A 24633-nucleotide genomic window follows, 5' to 3' on the forward strand; every position below is an offset into this window, starting at 1 on the left:
CATCCTCCAGACCAAGCAGCAAGACAAGAAATTAGGATGGAAGTGCTTTACTAGCAAGAACATATTCCCATAATGAGTTTTGCAGCATATTTATGCCTCTTTCTTTTTTAATACTTATTTGCTGTTTGAGAACAAACAGAAGAAAACCAGTGAAGAATTATTTTACACAGAAACTACAGAATATGTGTTTCTGTGAAATCAAAGGCTTTTCCAGACTTTGACTGGTTTGTCATAGTTTAGTTTATGGGTCTCACCCATTTGTGAAACTTTGGATCATGTTTAGAAATTCATGAAGGTATTTATTGATACTGAAACTCTGTGGAAGCAGGGTATTTATGTTGGGTGGCCCCAAGAAGCAGACATTCTGCAAGCACCTTTCACTTGGCTTTCTGAACTAGAGATATAACTAAGCACACATTGCTTGAGGCCCAAATCTTCATTCTGTGGTTTTCACAATTTTCAACTTGCATGCAAGGAATTACCCCTATAATGAGACTGATAAACTCTTGTAGATTAAGGTTCTAGTCACAGTGCAAAGACTTTTCGCTCATATGGCTCAGTGTCTGCTGTAAATTCATGTATCTAATGTGGATGCTAAAGATGGACAACAATGAGATCTGTTAATGGAACAGATGGGGAAAAGGCATGGCCTTGAGCTACTGCACAGCTCTGGTTATCACAGTCTACAGTCTCTCCATGTTACTTAGGTAACAAGGCACTTTTTAGCATCAGGAATAGCAGCAGAATCTGCCCAGAGCTGGTTAAGCAAGCAAAGAAGCTGTGTCTCAATCCCTGCAGGAAAACTCAGTCTCTGTTAGCAATACTTCACCTCTGACCTCTGTTTTAATTTATGCTGCTGGAAGAGTCAGCTGTCCAGAGCACAAAGATCTATGTGACCCTCAGGGATTGCTGAAGTGGGGATGCAGAACTCTCATTTTATTCCAAGGTGTTCCTAACACATGGCACCTGTTTTCATCACCTCACTGTGAACTGCAGGTACACAGCTGCTTCCAGCAGATGGAACTGTTTAGCTTTTCCTGAACTTGTCCTGTGTAAACTGCAGTCTGAACATGAATAACAAAACTGACCAGGCTGGATGATCTAACATTACCAGTGGAGAGGAAAAGGCTGCACTTGAAGGACATAAAAGCTGAAAACCACAAAGAAACAAAACGACAAAAACAGGGAGAGCTCTTTATAAAAGCAGAGGCAAAGGCAAGGCACAGAAGAGAAAATGTCCAAGAGGTGTGTGTGTGGCAACCAGAGAGACAAGGCAACAGAGAGAGAAAGTAAGCAGGGGACAGCTTTCTAATGTGTGCTATAAAATAAGGGGTAGGGATAGGAAAGGTAGAAAGATAATTTCACAGAATGATTTTGCAGTGCTTGTACTAGAGCACTCCATAAGCATTGAAAATGGGCAAGTATTGGCTTCTCTTGTGCAAGTGATGATGGTCTGTCAAGAAAAGACAGTAATAAAACACGCTCAGACTCAGCCCACAAACCTGCCCGGATCTTAGTCACTTGTAAAGAAGCTCTAATAGTTTCCCAGTTCTGAGCTGGAATGGGTCAGACCTGAAAAACCATGGTTCCTCCAAAGCCTCTAAAAGTGCTCTCAGCACTACCAGTTTCTTACAATTCATAAACAGTGTGTAGCACTTCATGTGACACAGCTTTTTGATTCCCAAAAAACCGAGAGTCTGGTTTAAAAAATAAAAGAAATCACGCATGGAATATACTAGGAAATATATTAGGAAATTTAGAAAAATTCTAAAGAAATTTTTAATTGTTAATGCTGGGGGATGGTCCTGCTCAGGGCCAGGAGTTGGACTTGATCCTGATGGTCTCTTCCAACTCAAAATATTCTATGATTTATGATAACCAAATGTGCTGCAGCTGTGAATTAGCATGTGTCACTGTCATAGCTAAAATAATCGCACAGGGGAGAGTGAGTGGAGGTTGGTTTCCTAGGGATTTTGGAGAGATGGGACAGAAAGTGCAGGGTCAGCAAGGAGCAAGGGAGTCTTTGCTTTAGAGAGTCAGACACAGGAAGCAGAAAAGGCTGTAGAGCAGCTGAAGGCAAGACAAGGCAAGGTTGTAATCTGACAGATTATAGCACAGACAGTGGCCCAGAAGTGGTCATTGAAAGCAGTAAATGTAAATTCTTCTGGCCAGTAACTCCTACACAGGCATGGCCCCTGCAGAACACTGGGCTGTGGAATGGCACACCAGGAGACACCCAGCAGTCCTGCAGGAGGGCTTCTGCCTTCTGTGGTTTTGGAAAACCCAGCAGTCCAGCAAGGTGACAATGCAAACTGGGTGCTGGAGGAAGGGCCAGGATATGCAGTTTATCCCACAGAATGGCCTGGCTCAAAATGCTACCCAGACTTCAAGTCCTGCAGTTTGGAGTCTGTGTGCCCTCTGCAAACTGTCACCATCTACCACTTGAGAAGAGACTTCTAGGGTTATTCAGGAAAGGTGGTTTTCATTATCCTTTTAAATGAATAATGAATATGGCGAACAAATTTTAAATGGAACACACAATTACTTACTGAATTAAGACAAAAATGTGAAATAAGGGCAAAAGGAGATTATAAAGATGAACAATAAGATTATTTTACTCACTGAGAGTTTTTCCTTTGCTTGTTTAAATACAGCAGGAGCCTGGTTTGTTTCACCACCTGCTGCTGAGAAATCCAAAGAAAGACTTGATAGTTAAAGACAGTAATAATAAGCATTTCCATTCAGTACACTTGTTAGACCAATTAAATGCCTTGAACTACTGTGCAAAGCAAGTACTTTGTGAAATACCCTGAACTGTATGCAGACATTTACTTGCCTTAAAAATTTTCTGCATTCATCTTACTTGAGGTAAAATGGTATTCTATGTGTTTTGAACAAAATGAAATGTTGTGTTCATGTTCCTAAAAGTCTATAAGTGAAAAGAAAAAAGTTCCAGAAATAGTTGACAAATATAAGAGTTTCTGTTCAATCCTCAGAAAACTTGGCATTCTGATTTTCAGGACTGTCGTCTAAAAATCAAGCTCCTTTAAATCACCCACAAATTAAAATGTTAAGAGAGGCCTCTATAGTCACCACTTTCCAAATATTAGCCAACATTCATAATGGATAGAGAGAGATTCACTGTTGAATTTTCATCCTAGTTGTCTCAACAAGGTCAGTGTATCATGGTCAACTAAGCTTTCAAGAATTTAGAAATTCAAGGTTTATCTGGGACATCAAGAATGCTAACTGAGTATTTCATTTATTTGATACATGGTTGGAGGTAAGATGTTTCTCTCGGACTTCAAATCCATCCACACTGGTTTTTGAATGGGGCAGCTTTTTGGAAAGCAGGTTATTAGCTTCCCCCTAAGGCTCCTGCTTAGGAAGTGATGTGCCACTTAACAACTAACATGAAATCTCTTGGCATCTGTGCCAGGATGCCCTTGGTAAAACCAGAAGTAGGACAACAATCACAAATGACAACCTTCTGCTACAAACCCAACTGTTTTCCAACTTTAATCCTAATTCCTCATACAGCAAAGGTCGGGTTAATTTTTCCCTTCTCTTATGCAGCTCCAGGTTGTGGTGAGGTTATCCCTGGTTTTCTGTCACACTACCCACTCTAGTCCAAGGTGTAGGAGAGAGAATTTGTGAGGAGGAAAAGAAATGTAACTGCCTACTTCAGTTCTTCTGAATTTTTAAGAGAGGTGAGTACAGCAGAGCTTTTCTGTGTCACACTTCACCACAGCTGTTACTGCTGGTCTGGGTCTGGTTTCCATCTCTTCTAGATAACCACAAACGGCTTCTTTCCTCCTTCCCTCATCATTCAACCCTATCCAGTCACCACTGGGAGCTGGAAAAAAAGCTGTGTCACTTGTGCCAGTGTGCCCTGGTAACAACCACAACTCCTCCATCTGAACACAAGATTTCTACAGGCCCTACAAACATGTTTCAGCTCAGGGGGCGACCCCAGAACTGAAAACAAGAAACAGAAACATATCATGGCCAGGTCATTGTCCTGGCCTTGCCTCCAAAAACACTCCTCTGATAACACACCTGCAGGAGCATCTCACAGCCACCAACAAAACCCAGGCCAGGCTGGGGGTTTCACTCATGGAGCTACACCAGCCAAGGCAAAGACTTCCCAACTCTCTCATCAGGGTTGGCCTTGCAATTTCTTTTTTGAATGGCAATGACAAGTCTCTCAAAAACCAGTCCCTGCCGCATAGATATGGTGCTGTAAGTTACTGGTACTTTCCAGTGCTTACCAGTGATGTAGGAATTTTTTTTTGGGGGGTATTGAGGGGCATTAAGGGGAAAATGTACTTTTCTGGGCCACTGTGCAAAACATAAGAGCAGACATTAATTTCTTTTGGTAGACATTTGTATCTTATGACTGGACATGTTTCATTTTGAAATCATGGTAAATGCAGTGTGGAGAGTTTAACTGACTGCAACACATTCAAACTTTTGGGGGGCTTCATTACCCAGGCATCACTAAAGCTGACAAGACTTCTCCAAACAGGATGCACTGACAGTCAAAACTGGCTTCAAGAAATGGTGCTATATTTCACATAAAAAGAAAATGGGAGAGAGACAATGTCCCTCTAGATTCCAGATCCTGGAGAGACCTGCATGACACAATCAACCTCAGGGATTTGTAAGATAACATTTGACCATCTGCACTCTTAGAATATCACACAGCATTGCAGTCTTTCTCACGGTTGCCCCCCAGGTCCCATCAGGAAGCATAAAAATGGGAGGCAGAAGAAAATAAGGCATACTGTAAGTTTTCCAGCAACAGTGAGTGTGCTGAAACGTTCTAAGAAATATTTTTGGTCACTTTCTGGCATGGTTTCAGCTCCTCTGCTTTAGAGCTCAAAGTTCAAGCCACAGTTCTGAAAGTTTTATGATCAGTTTGGGTCCATCATTTTGGTTGCTTTCCACCTCAGGACTTAAACAGGGGATGACTTAAGCAAGGGAGGTAGTTTTTGTATTATATTTCTCACTTTGTCTACATCTTTGAATACATCTGCTTCACTGTGCATTGCAGTGAGAGAGAAAAACCTCTGAGATTTGGCACGGCAGCACAAGTTTCAGGCACAGGGCAGATTTTATCCAAGCCCACTGGTATGACTCAGTTCTTTTTGGGTTCCTAAGAGTCAGAACAGTTCTGAGGAGGTAGTGGTAGAGTCAGTAGCCTGTGGTCAGAGCTGTCATGCCCTGGTAGCTGAGGGCATGACAGCTCTGACCACACAGCTGTACAAGTGTAGATGAGGTTGAGAGCACTACAAAGCCAATGCCTTTCCCCCACCCATGTCCACAGCTTATTGAATCTCCTGGGGCTTTTGAAAGAACATGTGAATTATGGGTTGTAACTTCTGAGCTATCAAGCTGCGCTTCAGCAAGCAGCAAGAGGTAGCAAGAGGAAATGTTTTAACTCTGTTTTAAAATTCCTCCCTTTTGGGTAGTTCTGGTTCAGAGTGCAAGTTAGGACAGCCCAGAGACTGCAAACTGAGGAGGAGCCATCAGTGCAACGCAGAGGGGACTGAAGCAGCCTTTCCTTTCCTTTTATTTCTCCTGAGAGGGGGAAGTAAAAGGATGAGATTCTGTCACAGGAGCAAGGGAATGGGATCATTAGTTCTGGTGTCCCAATGGAACACAATCCACACTTCATACAGCAGAGGTATGATACCAAACCTGCTCTTAACCATCCTTTTACTGCATTTTCACTGCTCACACCTCCCTGCTGGGGCTGGTCAGCATTCACCACAAGAGGGATTGGTGCAAAACTGCAGGGGAATGACTGCCTAGGGACACTTTTGGTATTGCTCTGCTTAACCACATGATGGGTAATGAATCTTCCTGTTAATTTCTAAGCTGTGAAAAGATGCCTGTGCACTTGTGCATTGCTGTGCCTGGCTCTTCTCTTATTAGCCCTAATTCCAAACAACCACACTACAGCACGTGGCCATGTTACATGACAGAAAATCTGGCCTCTTTTAGCAGTTTTTTTTTAAGATCACAATGAAAGTCAAGATGTTCATCCTTCCACCTGGAACCCACAGGAACCATGAATAATATGTGAAAATGCTGGAAGAGTTATTTTGGTCCTCTAAACAATGATAGACCTATGAAGTCGTAACAGGAATCATTTCTTTCTTCCTTTCATCTTCCTCTACCAAATATTAAGATTTTTGCTTGGAATGCATTTCGCAGTGTGAGCCCAGATTTCTTCTCTCTCAGTTCCATGCTGCATGTGGCTGGATTCTCCCTGTGGATTTTGACTGTACAGCATAAACATCAGTGACAGATTGGGAATTGTCAATGCAGATAACATCAATACACAGAATATAAGTCTGAAACACTTCTTATTATGCATGAGAGTAAAAAAGCAGAATGATGGAAATGCATACCATGGTTTAAGTTGCCAACATTTTCCCACCAGAAAAAAAATAAAGCATAATTTAAAAAAAATTAAAAATAAACCAAAAAAATCATCCACAAATTAAAGATGAGTAGAGATTCCTAGAACACCACACTCTAAGCACAATGCCAAGTTACAACCACAGCACCTGGAGGCCCAAGCAATGACAAGCATTCATGATCTGGCCTCCATCAAACAAACAAACAAACAAACACCAGGAAAGAAAGAAAGAATAAAAGAAAAATGGTACAAAACACTAAAAAAGGAATACTATTTGTGAAGATTGACACTCTTGGAAGAAAAAAAAAAATAGAGAAGCTGCTAGAGCTATGAGATTTACAAAGAAAATGTCTATGTTTGCCAGCCACATTGCATAACTGAACAGAACGCAGTCACCTGTCTGCTTCCGTTTAACACAGGAGAGATGAGTTGGTCTAGTATATTTGATAGCAGGTTTTAAAATTATTTTCCTGGAGGGAGAGTGGCCCTGAACTTCAGTTTTTTTAGCAAGTTCAGCTTTCTTATACACTGCTATGGACAAAAAGAACACAAAAACACAGAATCAGAAAAAAACCCAGCAAACCATTTCATATGATCAATATGTCAAGTGTCAGGCCCACTGCCCCACAACTCCAACCCAAAGCATTGCTTCTTCCAAGGGGAACAAATCCTACGCTGGAAGAGGGGGAGCACTGGTGCATTGGCTCAGATGCATTACCCAATAATCAGTAGGGATGTCCACAATGAAATAGGACCAGTGGAGCAGTGAGCCTTGGACATGGCTTCTCACATAGTTGTACAATATCTCATTATAAAACTCTACCGTTAATAATGCCACGGTGCACATAATCTACAGCAGAGTAACCAGACAGTACTGTAAAACAGTAAGAAAATTTAAAAAAATTGTAATAGGAGTGTGAAATGAACCTTTTTTCCTTCTCACTTCATCTCTGGAGAGTGTGCTAGGTTCCTTTTTAGCTATTTTCCTTTCAGGAGTAGAAATCCTGCCTCTCCCAGTTTTAAAAGGTTTCTCTTTTTTATGCTTATCAAGAGATGATCTTCGCATTTCTCTCTCTGCTTTCTCCTCTTTAGGAACAGTCTCTAACTGTTCAGTCATGATGCTCCTATCATCATCTGTAGGATCAGAGCAAATTACAACAACAAACAAAAGATTAGTAACAAATGTTAACAATACTTCAGAGGAGCAGGGAAAAAATAGTTGAAGTCAGAGCAGATGATTAATTTTAAAAAAGCAAACTATTTTTATCATTTTTCTGAAACATGCTGAGATTACTATTATAACTGTAGTAATTTTGCTTTTCAATCATTATGATTTGGAAGCAAAAATATTCAACAGACAAAACAGAAAAGATAATGCACACCTTGAGTGTCTGCCCAGAGACTGTCTGTGTCCATGATGGAGTCATCAATTGTTGTTTCATCTTTGTAATCATCACATGTCTCTGTTTTGTAGTTAGTGAGCAGGATTTCTTCTCTCTGGGGTGAAGCAGGAGCCTCTCGGGAGCCTTCCTTGGGCTCAAGTTCCACTTCTTCAACATCCAGCTCCTCCTCAGCCTGGGAGTCTCCTGTTTCAATGTCTTCCTGCTGAGTGGCAGCAAAGCGCACGCTGTGAGAAGCGGATTCACCCTCATCAACTGTTGTCTGCACCACTGTGATAAAGTCATCCTCCACTGTCACCACAGATTCAATAATGCCTTTCAGCTCAGGCAGGGCTTCTGGGCTACCCTTGGCTCCCATTTCCTCTGCAGCAGGCTCACCAAAGTCTGGGGTCATTTCTGATACAAGATGCTGTTTATCCTCTTCTTTTGCTTCTTGCCCTGCTTCCACCTCTTCTTCCTCATATTCTTCCTCTGTCGGGGCCCCAGCTGCCAGTTCACATGGCAGCAGCTTTTGGGTTTCTGTTGGTTTCACAGCTCTATCAAGAGTCTCTTCAGCTCCTTCTACAAGTTGTGGTATGCTCTCCATCTGAATCTCAGCAGGCTCCTCCTGGAGAGGCTCAGCTTTTGGAAAGAGGGGCTCCACAGAAGCCCCCTTAGCTGGTAACTGTGTAGGCATCTCTTCCCCAGACACAGGAGGTTTTGGATGTTCTGCTTTGATATCCTCTGGTTTCACAGATTCTCCATTCAAACTTTCTTGGGCTTGATCATGCTCTCCACTAGATTCATAAGATTCCTCCTTATCAACTGCCTCTTGATGTACCAGATCTGGCTTAGTTACTTTTTCCTTAATTTCAATTTCTGACAGTTTGGTGCTGTCCTTTGCATAACTAGGCTCAGTCTTGGAAAGTACATCTGCATCCTTTGCTTCTCTGGAGAAGATGGTCTCCTCTTTCTGCTGCGTGTCTTTGGGCTCAGGCTCTGCTTTTTTAAGAGAGGCTTTGTCCTTCCCGAATGGAAGAGAAACAATCTCACTGATCTTACTGTCTAACTTACTCTGATATTCTTGGTCAGCTCTCCTTGCAGCTACCTCCATATCGTGCTTAATAGCATTGTAATCTGGTTTAATTGGAGCTTCTATATCACCTATCTCAGCTAGTTCATGAACAACACTAAGAGTCTTCTCCTTCTCCAACAACAAACAAATAGAATCCTTTTCTATTGCTATCTCTGAAGCAGAAATTCTGTCATACATTGTGTCAGCAGGTAAATGAACTTTACTAGCCACACTTTCTTCTTTCCTTTCTAACACTGCCTCAGCTCTTGTCTTCTCTGGTTCTGCTCCTTTAATGGGACAGACCTCTTTAGAGTCAACTTGATCTTCACTTTTTTCTAGCACAGTATCCAGTTTCTCTTTTTTCTCCTCCTCAAAGTCCCTCACTAGAGTGGACTCACCATGCTGGCCTAAGTCTCTTTCACTGAGGAAGTCTTCTTTTGACTTTTCAGCAGCTGCCAGCTTCACTTCTATTAAAGACAAGTCAGGAGCGAGGCCACGTCTCAGTTTTTCGTCTGTGCCTTCGTAGAAGGGACAGGTTTCACTTGTTAAATTCTCACTGTCCTGAACTGGAGAGGGGAGTGGTACTGTGTACTTATTGAAAACACAGTAGCCCAAGTCTTCCAGCTGACTTTCAGCTTTCAGAATTACGTGGTTTTCATTTGTCACAGGTGGCAGGGCTGTGCTGCTGTCTTCCACAACAGTGTCAGAAGGAACTGGCTTCTTCTGTGCCACCTCAGCATCTGCACTCACAGAGGCTAATCTAGATCTTGTCCCTGCCAAGTCTAACATTTCAGGCAGGTCAGGAGCCAGGACAGCCCCATTTTTGTAGTAATCTTTGGCCTGGAAAGATGGTTCAGCCAAGGTCTCAGGCTGGACTTTTTCTTCTGCCGTCACTTTTTCTTCTTCCGTGTGCTCATCTTCCTCTCTACTTTCAACGGGGAAGCAGGGGGCCTTCTCCAATGCTGGTGTGGTTGCTGGCAAGTAGTCATCACCTTCATCCATACTTCCACTAGTGTTAGTTAGAATATCTGAAGCAAGGGGAGAAAGATCATGTGCACGACCAAAACTAAATCCTAGGGCTATTGAGTCCAGACAGGACATGGGTAAGTTAATAGACATACTTCTCTGTTCAATTGCAGATCTTCCCCCAAGTCCCAAGCTCCTGCTCAGAGTTAGGTCATCTTTATTTTTACTGTGAAGTTCTCTCTTATCCCCATAGACTTTGGGGTCAATAGTGAACATTCTTTCTGTTGGAGAACTGGGTTCTTCAGCTGTGTCTGGTGTATAGCTCTGAGCCAGGGTACTGTATCCCATTTCACGAGCATGCACATTCTGCTGCTGATTTAATTCTTCCTCTTCCTCCTCCTCTTCATCTTCAGGTATTAGAGGACCTCTCTGATAAGGCTCATATTTACTCTCTTTAGTGTCACTTAGCTCATAGTAATCACTGCTTTGTTTCAGACCATCTGCTTTGAAGGCTTCCTCTTTCAGAGCAGAGGTTTCAAAATACTTTGACATTCCTGACTGATCCTCCTCTTCCTTCATTTGATGAGGAGCTGCAAGACTTGTCTTATCCTCCTCAGTATCTTTTTTAACATCTTTCTCTTGAGAAGCTTCTAGAGTAGGAGTCTTCTCAATGGTTAAACCTGGTGCCTCAGGGGCTTTCTCTGTTACTCTGGATAACTGGGCGGTGTCAGGGTGCTCTGCTGTTTTCTCATGGCTCAATTCATGGCTTAACTTAGCTGGGGGTACCTGTGTGCTTTGCTGTACCTCCTTTTTCACATCTGCTGCTGCTGCTGAGAGCCCACTTTGGTCTATTTCTTTTTCTGATTTGAGAGTATCAGGTGACTTTTTAGCTTCACCATCCTTTTGAAAGTCTGTTTTGTCTGGGGAAGGTGTCTTAACTTCTGATTTTGTGGTAATTTTACCATCATCTAATATTTGAGCCTCCCCTTTATCATAGAAGTTGTACCTTTCCTCCTCATCGCTCTCATCCTTAGTCATGTCCTTTTCCTCTCCCCATGGAGGGATCTTTGGGGTGCTTGGAGTTTTCAATCCATCTACAGTTACTGCTGAGACTTCTTGGAGAGATAATGTCCTGTCTCTGTGGATCTGTTCATCTTTACTGAGATCTTTGGCAAACAGTTGGTCAGTAGGTTCCTGATGTGTTTTGAAACTGTCTTTGAGTGAAAGCTCCTGGGGGAGAGCAGGAGATGGGCCTGAAGGAAGTTCCCTTCTGGCTGCTTCTGCCTTGGGTTCTGGTAGCAATAGAGAACTTTCCCCACAGCTGACGGCACCACCCTGGATATCTTTGAGGTTGTCTTGCAATTTGATAGCCATAACTTGGTTGGTTGATGAGGGCACACCTGCAGTCCTTTCTTCTGCCCTGCTCACTTCAGGCAGCTGAGATGACAAGTGCTCTTGTTCTTGAGGAGCAGGAGGCTTAGCAGCAGGTTCTGCAAAACCGGCTTCCCCTTTCATCTGTGAATCAGTTTTCAACATCCATTCTGATGGAGGTGAAAGCACTTTGTCTTTGCTCTCAGAATCCTTTTTATCTGCAGCCTCTGTTTTTGCTGACTGTGGAACTAAGGCATCATATTTAGGTTGCTCAACAGTCTTACTGTCCTTCCCAGATTCACGTTGCTTTGTGTCTAATGGTTCTGCTGCAAAAGGGCATGTGCCCTCCTGGACACGGAATTCCATCTTCGTGGCTGCAAGTAAATCTGAAGTAATTTGTTTGGGTTTTATAGCAAAATTATTTAAAGCACTTACAGGCAGGCAGTCACGTGGCCTACAACATTTTAATATGAATGATGGAATGGAAAGGGAGAAAGATGTGAGCATGCAGCAAGGCATCCCTCTAGAAATCTGCTTTAAAGTGTTAAATATTAGTTTCCTTTCAATGTATAAGGTTTTCTAAGAAAAATGTGAGCTGTACACATATAAATGTGAGCACTGAAATGAGATGATTTCATGTAAATTCTTTGTCTTCATGATTTGTATACAACAGCAAAATCACAAATAACCTCACTTCATTAGAAGCTTTGGTGGACTCTGTAGCTTATGTCAGTTTTGTGTAAGTGAAGTCTGCAACTTCAAAGGAATCGGTACCTTTTATGTGTTGCTGATATTTAAAACATACATAGTTATACATCAGCCTAAACTAGAGATAATGCCTGCAAAGGGTTTTGCAAGTTTCAGAAGAGGCTGTTTTCTTAACTGCGCCAGCTTATAACACTTGCTCTTTGTCAAATGACCAAAATCTCACTGCTGTCACCAAACCAGCATGTGGAAATCAGCAACAGACCTTTTAATTCTCCCAGATCTTGAAGGTCTGGTCTTCAAAATGGCCAGTCACATACAAAGCTGTAGGTGAAGTAGCTGAAGTCAAAGAATACTTAGCATGTGTCTGTGACTCTAGATTAGGTGCTAATTAAGTTAATTGGAAACTAAAAAGGCTACTCTTATACTCTGCCACTTTATTTTCAGAGGCAAATACCTACTCTGTTAATCATTAAAAGCTCGATCTTTTTTTAATGTCCTGTGGAAGATAATGATTCCTATCTCCTTGAAATCTTTCTATAATGGAATACATGAAGAGAATGACTGTAGAATGTGGCATATCTTTCTGCACTAATCTGTAAAATAGGGTTTTTTTGAGTTTCTTCTAAAGCTTGTTACAACTAGCATTGGGTCAACTCTGAATTTCTTCTAAAGTCCATGGAGGCATCTTTTTGCTCTGATGAATCTGACTGTTTTTAGAACAATCAGTATAGAAGTATTGCTCATTATTTAAATATTTACATATGTTAATACTGAGTCAAAAAAGCAACGGCCATTCTCAAATCTACAGGTAACCAAACTAGAAATCTACATCTACAGTAATTTTGCTCCTTTATGTTTTTACATGTGGTGACTGACATGCTATCCCCATGAAGTATAAAGCATGGCCACCGGGCTGATGTCATCCTTGTTTCACAGAAATTAAATAGCCAGATACTGCTTTTCTCTATGTATCCTACTGTCTCTCTTGCTGTGGTGCAAGCAACCAATACCAATGGCATCAAAGCATACTCTGACTGCCAAAGGAATTCAGTGTTCTTCAGCTGGGCCATTCAGAACACAAGCCTCCTAATACAGCATTCCTTAGCCAGGCAGGGAGTGGGTACATCACTACTCCACACATGGTGTCTTTGCACCTTGTTCCACTGGCTGAAGAGAAATACCATTAAAACAAAAATACTGAAGCCTAGTTCTTATGTACTGAAAGATGACTGCAGTAAACATTTTGTTCAGAGACTAAGTCTAAACTTCACCCAGTACACCCAGTCCTAACCTTCACTTTGAAGGCAAATATCCCAGTGGAAGTGATGGAGATTTTGCCTAAGAAGGGCACTCCAGCAGGGTTAAACATTTGTAATAAAGTGGCACACGCAAAAAATAAGAGTTCTGGCAATGACTGAGGAGAGGAGGGGTGGATTGCAATGGATGACAAGGGTATGATATAAGAAGCAATAGCTTTAAGGAAGCTAAACCAGAATGCACTGAAGCACATACAAAAAAGCCAAACCAACCAAACAAAAATCCTGCACACTGCAAATGAAAACATTTCTACAGTTTAAGCATCTTTATGTCATAGTCAAAGGCGGCAAATCTGCTGTTTGAAAGAAATGCAGATGAACCTCTGCACCAAAAAGAAAAAAAATACATAGATTAGCAATGTGACTGGCAAACACATCTGAGATGGGGAAAAAAGGCTTACACAGAGGAATAAGCTTAGCTGCAAAGCAATATTTTATCATGGCAAAGTAAAAAACTCAGGAATCAGCCGCAGCGGTGGGAAACCATGTTGTCATACAGCACCTACACAATCAAATTATCCACTACACACTCTTCAAGCATAATAACAAGAGCAGTCATACTAATAAATGGGCAAAACTGAAAATGAAGCAGGCTTGGAAAGCACTGGAGAAAGCTGGAGGATTTGCTGGTAGCAAACACATGCAAACCTAAGGAGGACACAACTTCCTCGGCCAAGGAAGAGAGTGTGTCTTTCAGGAGTGCTCCCAACACAAAGGTCACACTCTCCCTGCTGGATGCCACATTTGGCACTTGTTCCTCGTGACACGCTGAACCAGAATCCAACTGACCCTCAGAGAGGGCCTTTGTCTGGTCCAAAGGCTTAAGGGGCCTGTGCTCTTTCCCCCCTTGTTTCCCAGGAAGAGCAGCAGGTTTCACTTCCACAGCCATCACTCTTTTACTGGTTCTTCTTCTTGGAGATGGAAAAAACAGGGGACATGCCCACCAACAGTAAACACCAAGCACACAGCTGAACAGGATTGCTTTACATAACCCTTTCAGGACTGCATTTACATAACCCTTTCAGCTCAATATTTTCTATTTAAGTCTATAAAGGACTGCCAGTACCCAGTTCATTTTAGCCACCATGGAACTGAATTTTTCTTAGGGAAAAAACCAGACCAAAAGCCTGCCTTCCCCCAGACAAGCATGTTTATGCCACAAGATGAGACTGAAAGTGTTTTACAGGCACACCTCTCCCAAGGATGACAGTGGGTCAAATAGTCATTGGATATGGAGATGGAATGGAATGATGGATGCCTCTGACAACACTAATGCATCAATGAGCTCAAAGTACACTGATATTTTTCTAATAAATGGGCGGTTTAGTCCAGTAAATGACATTCAGCTGAGGCGGAGGAAGGTATGAGGCATTGATTTCTTTCCACTGACCTTGGTAATACAGACTGCTGACTGCCAGCAAGTCAATCTACTGTATGAATCCTGGATTTGGCAAAATACTGAGAACTTTCATAGTCATAACTAGCCTTATGCATGGCTAATGATTAATGGCTTTTGCAAGATTTCTGCCAAGTCTCCTACACTGAATGGGCTTGTAAACAATTCTCCCTTATGCTGTCTGACATCTGAAATCTATATGTGAAAATCACTATTTTAACACAAGAACTCTTCATTTTCTTTGCTGTTTTCCCAGTTATCCCCAGGCTCCTCACTATCAATTAAGTCAAAGAAACCAATGAATGCAATGCACCTATTTGTTCATCCAAATTTCTAAAACATACCACTCAGCCCATAGGCTGATAGGACCAGTATAGTAGAATCAAGAACAGTCTTGAAGAATTATTAGAAAAATAATTATTAGAAGAAGAATTATTAGAAAAATCTCCATTCCAGGCTTGTACTCCTGCCACTGTGACTCAGACAAAAATTACTGTGCACTATTAGTATTCCCTCTGATAATAAGTAAGGATTAAGTGTGAATCCTGTGATTCAGCAATGTACTCAAGGAGCTGACCAGCAGCCTTGCTGCAGGCAACCTGATGACATCCCTGAGTTTAAAATGTGTCTCACAATGAAGTACTTTGCTGAATCAGACCTAGAACAAAGCATTTTCAAATCTGGAAGTGGCTGTATCCATCCTCTTGGAATTACAAGGGCTTTGTTTTTCTCCTGAGACTGTCCCAGTGAAAACCAGACAATCAGTCATCCATTTCAGCTATGGCCTTAAAAGAATGATTTAAGGATATTTGAGGCTGAGAAAATATCACTATGTAAAGAACAACACGTTATTAATAAGATAAAATAATTAAGGTTAGATACTGTATCTTAAATGAACAGAAGCCAGAAGATTCAGAATCAGACCCTGACCAATGCCTGAGCATTGCAGAAATATTTGCATGTGGGCAGATTGTAAAAGCAGCCTTGCAGGACAACAGGTCTCCAGCTACAAGAGACCCTGACTTGAATAACCTGCTTTACTTTTCTTTTTCTAATTTTATGTACTTTTGTATGTGCTTCCCTCTTAATTAAAAAATGCTAAGGACAGCCTTTTATTTTACTCTGAGCAATACCCTTTCATTTCCTGGAACACTTTACACAAGGCCACATGAATAAAAATAATTACTCAAACTAGAAAGCTTTCCTTGAATTAACAAAAGAATCGTATAGCCTCTCCTTGTGCAGCTGACTCTTATGCCAAGCAGACTGCTGCCAGCAAGGACAGCTGTTTCACACAATACTCTCAGTTGGAAGGGCAGGAAGGTTCCTTCACACGCAGAAGGATCATCAAGTCCAACTCTCAAGTGACCAACCCATACAGGGATTGAATCTTGGCATTTTAGCACCGTGCTCTCACCAGCTGAGAAGACTCTAGGGTCTCATAATGCCTATCTTTGCACTCATGATCCAGCTTATCTGCCTTTTTTCTCCTCCATATAGATGTTCTGAGATCTTAACACTCTCACCAGAGGCAGACTATATGACAGGAAAGGAAGCTGCCCATGAACTAATCAGGCTGTTATGTACAGCTCTAGGCACACGGCTAAAGTAAGACTCCCTCTGTGATTTTTCTATCTCCCTACCTTTGGTTAGATATGCTGACATGAACAATCTTCAATTATTAGTGCTGATCTCTAACTGACGCTGTTACAGTGTTAGGCTGTTAATTCTGCAATTATCCTGTTAATTCTAAACAAGTCTGGTTTTCTTAAAATGAGCCAGTGACCAGTTTCAGGAAGACAGCTCCATCCTTCTGAGACACAAACCTTTAGAGGATCCAGTACTATTTTTGACTTCAGCTGCCAAGACTGAGTGCTGTGAAATGAAACATCCAACTATTTCACCTTTGTGAAGTCAGTTGTTCTGTAAGTCAGTGAAGAAGATTCTCCCTTGATTTTACTTCTACATAACCCCTACTGATAAAATGTTACTTACTGATGTGCTCAGGTCATGAAACAGGAGGTACAGAGAGGCTTTTTTCCCCTCTGTGTGTGCAGTCAGCTGGCACAATGCAAATGGAGCATGTCCACAAAACAACTGGAAATCAAACATGATCCAATATGGCCTGAAATTACCTGTGTACACTGGGGTAAAACTCACTTACTTCACCTGCTGGAGAATTAAAATCCTTCCAGGGCTATCTTTGGTATAGACATATTTTCCCCCCATTGTGTAAACAATTGACTTACTTTCAGTAACAATATTGTGGCCTACTCTGTGTATTGTTCTTGGCAGTATTTCTCTAGCACAAAGAACAAATTATCTTTCAGTTCTTTTAGCTAGCTGCTCCTTTTGCTTCTGCTCTAAGCCAGGCATGAAGAACAAAATCCCTGCTTTAAGAGGGAACCACAGCTACACTGACCCCAAAGCTGCTCATGCTGCAGCTTTACCAAGACATGGAGAGACTCTTGGAGGGGCATAACTTCCATCTGGGGAAAAACACAATCAGGTTTCCCTCCCCAGAAAGCAGCAATGCCAGACACATAAGGAATGGAATGGATGGCAGATGAGTAGAGGGGAAGAGGAACCAAATGGGACCATGCTCAGTTCACCTTCATCATGGCCCAACAAGACCTCTGTGGTCTTCATTGTGGCACTGGGGAGTGTACTAGAGCCAGCCCACTCTGAGCTGAACAAAGGGTGTTCATAGTACTCCTCATCTGAACTGCAGGGCTCCTCCTTGGGCACAGACACTGAAATGGAGGGGGCCAGGTGCCACTCCCTGCTGGCTCCTGGAGTGACTCCCCCACAGCCAGGGCAGTGCTGGAGCAGCCCCACCTTATCCTCCGCCCCTGCATTTACAAACACACACAGACAGACAAAGGCTGCAGGACAGACAGACAGACAGAGGAAAAATAAAGCAGGATGGACACATGCTCTAGCAGCACCAGCCACTGCCATGCTGGAGTGGATGACAGCAGCCAGGCTATTGGTTAATGCAGGATAGAGAATGAGGCAGTTGTGCATTTTAACACAGAGAACATGTACCTGGCCCTTTCTGCTGGCTTTACCAACATCAGAAACCAACCCCAGCAGTAAGTGAATTTCAAAACTACACACTAATTGCTTAGAAGAACACATGCTGTGCACAAACTACATCTCACAACTCACACTATACTCATATTCCACATCTGACTGACTGTACGAAAAACCTCTGAAATGTCCTGACATAGCTGCATTCCTCATAATATTCAGATTTAGTACTTAAAAGTGTAAAATTTAAAAAAAATCTTTTATTAAAAAGAAAACCAGCTTACATTTTGGCCAGTGGTGCCTTTATTTTTCATTGTACCTGTTTCAAAATTCCCCACTTTTATTTCTCCTATAAATAAATAGCATTTAAACAACAACAACAACAAAAAACCCCCTTCCCTAAATATCTAGCTACCTTTTTTCCTGATAAAGGCCACAAAGTGCTGCCCACAGCAGTCTCTGTTAGTCCTATATTTTATGCTGTTGTGTCATGTTTCCATGGGTGAACTAGCTCCCACCTCAGTGTTTGCTAATGCTTTGGAATGACAGGCTATTCCCATCACTGTAGCCTTGCAGAAAATCACATCAGTGGGACTAAACCAGCTACTGACAAGTACAGGGAGGGGCAGTTTTTACAAGACAAAGAAAAATAACACTTCCCAATGAAAATGACTGGCCTGCCACCTCCACCATACAAGCCTAGAGGGGAGACTTTGGACTTTCCTGTAGGCTGAGGAATCCTCTCATTACGAATAAAGCTATGAAAAACGAAACATTTAGTGCTAGAGAAAACATGTTAAAGTCCATTCCCAGTGTATGACACCTGGTAGTTTGATGAACACTGATTCACGGGGTGCCTTGAGCAGCTGCAGCTGTTCCACTGGATTTCCTACCAGCTTCAAGTACAAGTCCATACTTTTTGTCCCTGGCCTTTCTAAAGGCAATTATAACTTAGAGGATTTCCCCCAGAGCCCCCAAAACTGTCACTCTTAGATCCAAAACAGAAGGCAAGGTTTTAACACAGGCAGTGTTAACAGATCTCTCTGTGGGACACCAAAACAAGAGGGCTCAGGAATGTTACCCTAACTGTGATTACCCAAGTCTTGGAAACAATTTTGATCCAAAACAATCCCATTTATAAGAGCTTTAAGGTTCTTCCTGGCAAACAACAGGAAGTTTAAAGTTTTTTTCTACAGTACATCATGACAAAACAACATCTGTGTCTTTACAAAAACCTCCTCTGCTTTCTCAGGTAACTGGCAGCAAGTGTCCTGTAATGGCATGGCATGGGTTTCTTCTGACTGGGAAAGGATTGCTGTAGGAGAAACCAATTCCATGGGTCCATGTTTAAGACTGGTGCCAGCCCTGAGGCTGGCTGGGACCAAAGGCATGCTGTGTGCACAAAGACCCCATATGGAACTCAGTTAGGAGAACTGTATTCACAGTTTCTTTCCGGGAACAAAGAGTGCACAAACCACTGACAGCTTGGCTGCTTCTCTTCTGTAGGGGAATCCAACCCCCATATCCAGGGGTTTATGCAATATTAAAAGAGGCAGGTGTGGAAAGAAAACCTGGCAACCCACTTCTGCCAAGCAGGAAGCTCTGCAGAGCATTGCAGTAGGAAATGCTAAGCACAGCATTGTGCCCAAGCTTCCCATTTCCCCCTACTACTTAAGAGCCAAAAATAAGGTTTCAGGGAATCATCTCAATCTATCTGCAGTGCAGAACCTGTAGATTTCTTCTCCACAGAAACATCTACAAAATCTGTTCTGTAACAGATTTGAGAGGGTCCAGAGTTTGCAAAAGGCAAATTACAGGGGGTGAGCCCACAGTTCAGGGCATAAGAGACCAGGAATCAACTCCTTCCTAAATCCAAGAAGGTTCAAAACTTCAACTCCCCCTTCTCTGCAGGGTGCCCTCACACCAGCCCATGAATTAGTGAAGACAAGAGCTGAAGGAACAGAAGCACTTGCCACCTATTCAGCTGGAACTGGGACATGAAGAAAAGAAGGGAAGGTTGATATGATCAAGAAGCTGAAAACACAGAGAAGGAAGATGTGCAAAAGGGGAAGTTCTCCTTCCAGCTGTGGGTTTATTTATCCAGGGGCCCTTCAAAAGCAAAATGCATCAACAAGAGTGAAGGTGAAATCCCAGGACTTGTCTATTCTGTTGCAAACAAGGCTGAAAATCCCTTTTTTATAGGCTCTGAACAGACTGTAGGAGAGAAAACAGAGGCCTTGGCTCTGCTCCTTAAAACTGCAGGAACTGACAGCAGTACAAATGGTTAATACTGCTATTGTGATGGTCCAAAATCACCAGGAGTGCAAAGCCTGCTGCTGTTTGGGGCTGTTACATCTGTGGCTATTTCACAGATTTACATTGTTTTTTTAATCAGTTTGAAGGAAGATATTTTCAGAATTAATGCAGATAATTTCATTAACAGGATAATGATGTCTTCTAAGGAGGCTGTGCTTTTATTTCAGCAACAAGAAAAATCCTTTGTTATTATAGTCCCTTCTAATCTTTTCCGTCTCAATATATGGGAAAATTCCTAATGCATTTTAAAGTCCAAGATTAAAATCGTTTCCCACAAAGGCGAATTCTGCTTTACTTTCCTTGTATGTTTTGAGAACGCCTTTCAAGAAGTAATTTCCACTGTCAACAGATCCATTTTACAACACTTGATTCTTTTCAGTTTACAGAACACTTTTATTTGGTATATAAAGGCTGATCTGCCTATTTCAAAGTGGAAGACAGTCCATCAGAGGCACCCTTCTTTTCCTTAATGTTTAAAATTAAAATTTTTTTACATGAAGACATCATTTTTTTACATTGGACCATCATCAAAAGGCAAAGAGCACAAAAGAAATGCCAAGAAATTAGAATATTACGTCAGTCCTGCAAGGCAGATACAACTGATAAAAGGATTAGAGGGTGCTAGGAAGAATTTAATTTCCTGAACAAAATTATGTTATTATAGTTGAAATAAATATAATAATTTCAATAAGGCAAATCAGTTCTCTTACCTTCTGCAGCAGTAAAAAGGGACAGGTTCATTTGAATGTTTTCCTGCAGCCAAATCCAAGAAACCTACATCCAACGGACTCCTTTCTCTCATGAAATAAACCTGACCCACAAACCTCTCTGTCTTTCCTACCTTTTTTTTTTTTCCTTTTAATTTGTGTTTGCTGCATGGCTGGCCACATCCACCTTTGTCAGTCTACAACAGTGATTTCCTTCCTACACTGACTGAAGAAGTCTCTTGGATTCAAAGCAATGCGACACACACTGACAAGTGCATTAGGAAGAGCTTCTAGGAGAAGGGAAAAAAAAAGGTCTGAAGCAGACACACCAAGGGCTCACCTTTTTTGTTCAATTAATTAATAAACTGCATTTTATTCAGCAGAAAGATGGACAATGTAAAGATGCATGAGGATGGATTGCCAGATGGTATAGGGAACAGGAGGTTTAAAGAAGTACAGGAAAACTGGGTCAAACCCTACTGAGGCAAACTCTTCTGAATGGGAACTTTGCCTGAATAAAATTGACAGGTCTGGCTCACTTAGGTCAGCAAAACCTGAACTTACCCACAGAAAATAAGGACTGTATCTTCTAATACAGAGTAGAGCAGAAGATTTTTACCACCATTTTTACTACGCTGAACTGACAATACTGATATTTTCGTAAAAAGCAACATAATATATTTGTAGTGAAATTATTTCTAAGTTTTTTCTGTTGCTTCAAACAACTCTACTGTGAGTTCCTGTTTGAGAGCCAGACATAAACAAGAAGCTTCCAGCACAGTTCATTAAAGACTCAGGACATGACTTCTATCCATACTTCCCTTACAAAACTGCCATCTGCTCTTAACAAGGAAGCACTGAATCAAAATCTTCCAAGTTGCGGAAAAGTCTCTTTCGATTAATGTTAAAGAAAGTGATTGGAAAGTTATTAAAACCCAGGACATTGTGTAAATCATTGAACCATCTCCCAAGCACTGTCCTTTCAGCCCTTGTAACCACCTCTACAGGATAGGTGCTATTATATTAACTCAATTCTACATGCCAAGAAAGAGAAAAGCAGCAATGTTCAGTGACTTGCTGAGTCATTTGCACAGCTGGGAGCTGCAGTCTGGCAGTAGATAATAACGCCAAGTTGTAGAGTGTTTTCCACCTTCCTGTGTTAGTACAACTAGCAAAATGCTTTCCATTTGCTGTGGGGCCAATCTACAACCTGTCAATTAAACAATATGAGGACTTTATAAAATCCTAAAATACATGCAAATATACAGCTGACACAAGCAGCACACAAAGCCAAACCTAAACCTGAGGCTAATGGAAGAACTGGGACATTGGACTGAAGCAGAAGAATCTTTACCATTAATGAAGTCCTTTACCATGATATGAAAAATTAAAAAGCATACACAGGACTAGCCAAGTGAATTATGTATTGAAAAATAGTGATAAAGCCCTGGTAACAATTCTAAAAATCTTTGCTAATACCTTACCACTTCTCTTTTCAATTAACAGTTTTGATAGCCATTACCTCTGTGTGATGAGTCTAGGAACTTTTGTATTTTTTAAACACAATAGGCAGATTTATTTTTTTGTTTTTAAAAACAACAACAAATTACTAAAGTTCTTTATAACTGTTACTAACCACACCCAGTGGGCCTTTCCAGTAGAGTGGACTGACAAATGTTGCTGTTAACACAGCCTGTAATTTTGTTGTGTCAAAAATGACTGCATGATGGAACATGCCTAACTGCAGTGTCCTTATTAACTGAGTCAGAGTATGCCAGCATGTGAAATAGCAACCATCCACTTGCAAAATTCACAGAGGCTCTGTGTTAAAATACCAACAAAGTTTGTTCAGCAGATGATAGGAAATTATTTTCATGCACTTATGTAACAGAAAGAAAGATAAAACGCTGAAAGAAAATCCGAGAAGGAAGTAAGTGGAGACATAAAAATGTGACTGACATGAGTTCAACTGACAGTCCCCTGGAGATTCTGAACCCAAATCCTCCTTATCCCCATGCTACAGCTCAGTTTGAACGCCCTGCTGTCTCTCCCTGTGCTGCTGGCCTTGATGCAGCAGTTGTCTTCTGCTGAACAAAGCACTCACGCACACGCCTACACTGCGGCAGCTTCCTGGGATTCAGGCCTCTGCTCAACATCAAGGCAACACTTCAGTTCTTTGCTGGAGGAGGTTTCAGCAGGAGGAGAATGCAGTGATCACGGGCTACTGAAACTGAACACTCGTGCAGAACAGAATAGAAACTTGCTTGGTAAGACTAGAATGTGATTGCTGCACTTTGTGGGCAGAACTTCCAATACATGCAGGCACTGGAGTATGAATTACAGGTCAAGGGCCAAAAAAATGATCCAGCTCTGAATCTCCTTGCTTTCATGCATTTAAGATGCCAAACCAAAAGGCTATGGTAATATTAGAAATGCAGCCAAACACATCTCAAGAAACAAACAATGACCTATACTTCATCATAGTTTTGGTGACCACACTGGGACAGCAGTGGCTCATACTGCACACAACAGACAAAAAAGTGAGCAACACTGCTCTTTTTCTTTAGCATGGATGTACTTAGCATATCCCTCAGCTACCTCTGTGCATGCATCTACCTCATCCATGCACTGCAGCTGGTTTGCAGATGGGGAGTTATTGCTGAGAATGCCTTATTTTTCCACATGAGAAGTATCTCCATTTTCTGATTTCCTCATCCTTTAGATTCATGTCTCATCCCTCTGCCGACAGCTCTGCACTGCAATGTCCAGGAGACCCTTACCTTCCTCCAGAACTCCAGTCTGTTCAGAAGCTGGTGATGGAGGTGGGGAAGGAGGCAGGTTGGCTGACTCTTCAACTGCTAGAAATCAAACAGTGAAAATGAGATAGAGTCATTAATTCCAGGAAGACCAATACATGATATAAGCTGCAGTCAGCCTGTTCTGCCCAGCTGAGGAATTATCTGATAGGGACTCATGCCTGCCAGATTTTTAGACAGACCCCTGCAGAATACACAGACTTTTGAAATTATAATAAAAAGATTTATTCTTCTGTTGGTGATTTGTTTTCTAATGGGATGAATTACTTCCAAAATTCTGGTTATAGAGAACAATGTAAAAATCAAATATGAGATACTCTTTTAAATCCGTATTGCCTCTTAAAAAGTGTTCAGTCACCCAAGGCAACAATAAAAAGGCTTATGAGCACAGAGTTATTATAAATTCACACCAACTATCAGAAATCAGCACCCAATCTCTTTAATCCACCTTGGGTATGTAAAAAGACTCCATTCTGCACACTTTTTTTCTTCTGCTGCGTTCAAGGTTAATCACAGAACACATGCAAATATTGCTTGTCTAAATGCAAAAGATATCAGCACAGGGAACTTATATCAGCTGTGACATAACAGTGATTCAGCTGAGCAAGGCTCAGTGAAAACTTAGAGATGCACTTGGACTGGGATTTACATTCATTCCCAGTCATGAGACCAGATGCTGAAAATATTTTTTCTCAATTACTTCAATTCAAGTATGTTGAAATTCTAAACAAGCTTCTTAAATGAACTCAGCATGACCTTTGCATTTGATCTCATACCAATCACTTTGAGAATTTTTTTCTTGAAAAACAGACCCACTCCTGGGGCTTAACCAATGTTTAAAAAAAAACCAACAAAAAACCAAACAAATCTGTTTTAACAGCTCTGTCTTATCAACAGCACCTTTCAACAGACAGATCTCAGTTTACTGTTCAGGGCTTCTTTCCAAGCACAGGCAGAATTTTTCAAAAGCCCCAACAGAATCTTCCAGGCTTCCTCCTATTGATTTCAGTGTGATTTGGAAAAGACCATATGTGACTTGTCCTTAAGATGTGTTGTCCAGGGACAGAGTATTTATAAACTCATCACATGCATCTGACCACAGGAACTGTAACACCAACAG

The 24633-nt window shown here is 41.6% G+C and overlaps 1 protein-coding gene across 33 annotated transcripts in view; it reads right to left on the minus strand.

Moving 5' to 3' along the window:
- The window catches only part of MAP2 (microtubule associated protein 2), a 220107-nt gene that overhangs the window by 23140 nt on the left and 172334 nt on the right, over positions 1-24633 (minus strand). For 18 of the 33 annotated variants that reach the window (XM_030952117.1, XM_030952107.1, XM_030952119.1 and 15 more), the window contains 5 exons: positions 23478-23555; positions 7813-11607; positions 7358-7564; positions 6827-6961; positions 2623-2684 (listed from right to left, as the gene is read on the minus strand). In XM_030952117.1, the coding sequence (XP_030807977.1) occupies positions 2623-2684; positions 6827-6961; positions 7358-7564; positions 7813-11607; positions 23478-23555 (4277 nt within the window). The remainder of the gene's footprint in view (positions 1-2622; positions 2685-6826; positions 6962-7357; positions 7565-7812; positions 11608-23477; positions 23556-24633) is intronic. The other 15 variants (XM_030952126.1, XM_030952124.1, XM_030952120.1 and 12 more) reach the window with 9 other exon arrangements.

Source organism: Camarhynchus parvulus, chromosome 7 (genome assembly GCF_901933205.1).
Source record: "Camarhynchus parvulus chromosome 7, STF_HiC, whole genome shotgun sequence".
Taxonomy (NCBI): domain Eukaryota; kingdom Metazoa; phylum Chordata; class Aves; order Passeriformes; family Thraupidae; genus Camarhynchus; species Camarhynchus parvulus.